The sequence below is a fragment of the Oryza brachyantha genome, chromosome 5 (genome assembly GCF_000231095.2).
Source record: "Oryza brachyantha chromosome 5, ObraRS2, whole genome shotgun sequence".
NCBI lineage: Eukaryota > Viridiplantae > Streptophyta > Magnoliopsida > Poales > Poaceae > Oryza > Oryza brachyantha.
The window spans coordinates 14,941,456-14,944,496 of NC_023167.2; the positions used below are offsets into that span (position 1 = coordinate 14,941,456).

General features: G+C 47.8%; 1 protein-coding gene across 1 annotated transcript; it reads right to left on the reverse strand.

Annotated features, from left to right (window-relative positions):
* Nucleotides 1-243: 243 nt before the first annotated feature.
* LOC102713276 (probable membrane-associated kinase regulator 4) lies at nucleotides 244-1,616 on the reverse strand. Its single transcript, XM_006655319.3, has one exon. The coding sequence runs from the start codon at nucleotides 1,583-1,585 to the stop codon at nucleotides 437-439; it is 1,149 nt and encodes a 382-aa protein (XP_006655382.1). The 5' UTR covers nucleotides 1,586-1,616; the 3' UTR covers nucleotides 244-436.
* Between the last annotated feature and the right edge of the window lie 1,425 nt (nucleotides 1,617-3,041).

A 3,041-nucleotide genomic window follows, 5' to 3' on the forward strand; every position in this document is an offset into this window, starting at 1 on the left:
ACACATTGACTAATCTGCCAGCTCGGCGAAAATAATTTTCTTCCTTCATCAAATTATGCTCCTGACAAGCGAGTTTATATAATGTTTATTCTCTTAGTTTATACTGTCGCACATGCATCTTATAATTCCGATGAGAGAGAATTAAATTCCACTGCAATGTAATTTGAGAATTTACTCCTGACCTGTACTCTAAATCTATGCAAAAATTCTGGAATTTTTCCCAAATAATTGACAAAAACAACTCTATCTGCATCATGATCGGATAATAGACTGATTGCTGAATTCTGAAGATGATCTACGACGAAAAGTTCAGAGGCCATTCATTTGATTGAACAAGCTCATCATGACACAGGGTGTTCAGAAACACGTTTTTTTTTTCTTTTTCAGTTTTACAAAACTTTCAGAAATCCATCGCGTCATTGTACATTCATCACACTCACGCTCTGCAAATCTCGACGAGCTCCTCAAGGCCGTCGGATTCCGCGGCGATCTTGGACGCCGCCGACGAGAGGAACCGGAACCCGGCGTCGCTGGCGCTCTTCCTCACCGACGCCAGCTGCTGCGACTTCTTGCAGTAGGCGATCAGCCCCTGGATGGGGTTCTCCACCTCCGAGCTCGCGCTGCTGCTCCTCCGCAGCGCCGGCGCGGCGCCGCCGTCGGAGTCGCTCGAGCTCCGCACCGAGGAGGAGGAGGTGAAGGATTTCGACGAGGACGAGGACGACGAGGAGGAGCACGACGGCGGCGGCGAAGGGGACGTCTTGTTCGACGCCGAGTAACGGACGATGACGCTGGAGAAGGACCTCCTGTGGCCGTGCTCGCGTTCTCTGGGCTTCCCTACTCCGCCGCCGCCGGCGGCGGCGGCGGCAGCGCTCTGTGAGGCGATGCACCTGTTGCTTCTCGTCTGGCCAAACGGGTTCCTCCTCCACGCCCTGTGGTGGTGGTGGCCATGGCCATTGACATGGGAGAGCTCTTTAGCTTCTCTCGTCGCTCCACCAAGAACGGCGCCCTTGTCGTCGCCGGAGCTCCCCGGTTTGGCGGCGAAGATCGTCTTGATGTAAGCTTTCGACGCCTTGAGCTTGTGCCCGAGGTTGAGCTGCCTCATGAACCTCAGCTTCCTGGACCACGGCTTCTTCTCGCAGGCCGCGGCGGCGGCGTCGGCCAGCCTTGCCGCGTACTCCTGGAAGTACTCCTCCACGTTGAGCTCCCCGCTGGCGTAGCACGAGTTCGCCGGCGACGCGGTGCACGAATCGTACGGCGTCGCCGGCGCCGTGCTTATGCCAAGGGCCCGCCGCCCGCCCCTTCCTCCGCCGCCGACGCCGACGCCGACGCGGCCGTCGAGCAGCTCCTCGACCATCTGTATCCGCGGCGGCAGGTGCAGCGGCAGCAGCTTCCCCTTGTAGAACAGCTCGTCCGCCGGCGACGCCAGCGACTCCTGCTCCCACCCGCGGCCCAGCGGCCCCGACATGTGGAAGTGGAACTCGAACTCGCCCGGCGCCGCCGCCGCCGACGCCGCGCTCGTCAGGTCCATGTCGATGTACTCCTCCTCCTGCGTCGCCTCCTGTACCAGCTGCTGCTTGCTCGCCATTGCCAAGTGAGCTCGTGGCTCCGGAGCTGGAGCTGAGATGAGACGAGACAGAGCACGAAACGGCGGCCGCCTCTTGCTACTTATATTAGCCTCTTAATCACCTTCTTAATCACGGTGTGATTACCGCAAAAATGGCAGTGTCATGACATCAAACGGGGAATTTATAAACGGGAGCTATTTCAAAATACTAATGGTATTTACAAAGCTATTACTAATGGTATTTCAGAATACTGAAAGTATTTTTTTATGATTCAATGATTCTAAAAGTAATATAATTAACAAAGATCTGACTTTTTTTTTTCCTGTTTAGAGTATTAGTGGTATGTTTTCCGTGTGTTGGTAAGCATGGAATTTAGAATCGATAAGGACTGAGTTGTGTTTCGTTTAGGTTCTCACGGTGTGTAATATAAATAGGTCTTTTAACATCGCACACAATATTAAATGAAGATTTTATTTAAGTTATAATAATGCAATCTACTAACTCCCCATGTAACTATAGTACCGTATATGTAAATTAGTTGTAAGACAATGGTTTAAATGCCTCTCATTAAATAAGAAAATTGTATGGAGTGAAAGGTACGTGGAGGATAAAATGGATAGATATTTGAATATGAAATAATTAATGAGACAATGTAATACTCCGGGTGGAATATTGGAGTGAGCTGTAATTATTTTATTTAAAATTGTGTGTTAACCAGGATTCTCTGAGTTTCTGTTAAGCCACATGTACCAACTAGTTAGTTACTAGGACGATAGAAAGAGACAAACAATTTACTTTATACACTCCAAACATTTACATAGACTATGAATTTAGAGCATGCCCAACAGTTAATCTATCTCATCCTCTATCCTGAAAATAGAGAACGAAGACTATAAATTAAGTTTCAACAGAACGGCTATTTTATCATCTATTTTTGGATGTAATCCATATTAGGAGAGAGAACTTTCATATTTAGATGATCTCTCACCATCCTTTAAATAGATATAGAGGATATTATAAATGGATGATCTGGTGGAATACAAAGAGATATGAATGATGAAACTGTTTTAAATGATCATCTAAATAAAAATATAGATGACTAAATTTAGATAAGCTATTGCACATGCTCGTATGGAGGACCCCACCATTAGCCGTATGATCTGCCTCTTGTTTGCATGTAATGCAGCACGGGTCGTGTGCTCTCTCCCTATCATTGCATCAGCTGTCCCTGGCTTTAGTAGTTTAGTGAAGTATATCACTCACTCACTCAACTTCAGCTCCCTTTTGTGAGAGAAAAACGGCTTTAGTAGCGATCGCCTTAGTGCTGATTAGGGTGCTGTTCTTTTGCTTTTGTGCCTTGCGTTAGCTGCATGCTTCTCTTCTTTCCATGGCTACCTCTCGTGCTAATGCTGCTAATCACTAGCATTAGTACCAGTACAGAGTTACAAGTTACTGGAGTGAGTATACTGCAAAGAT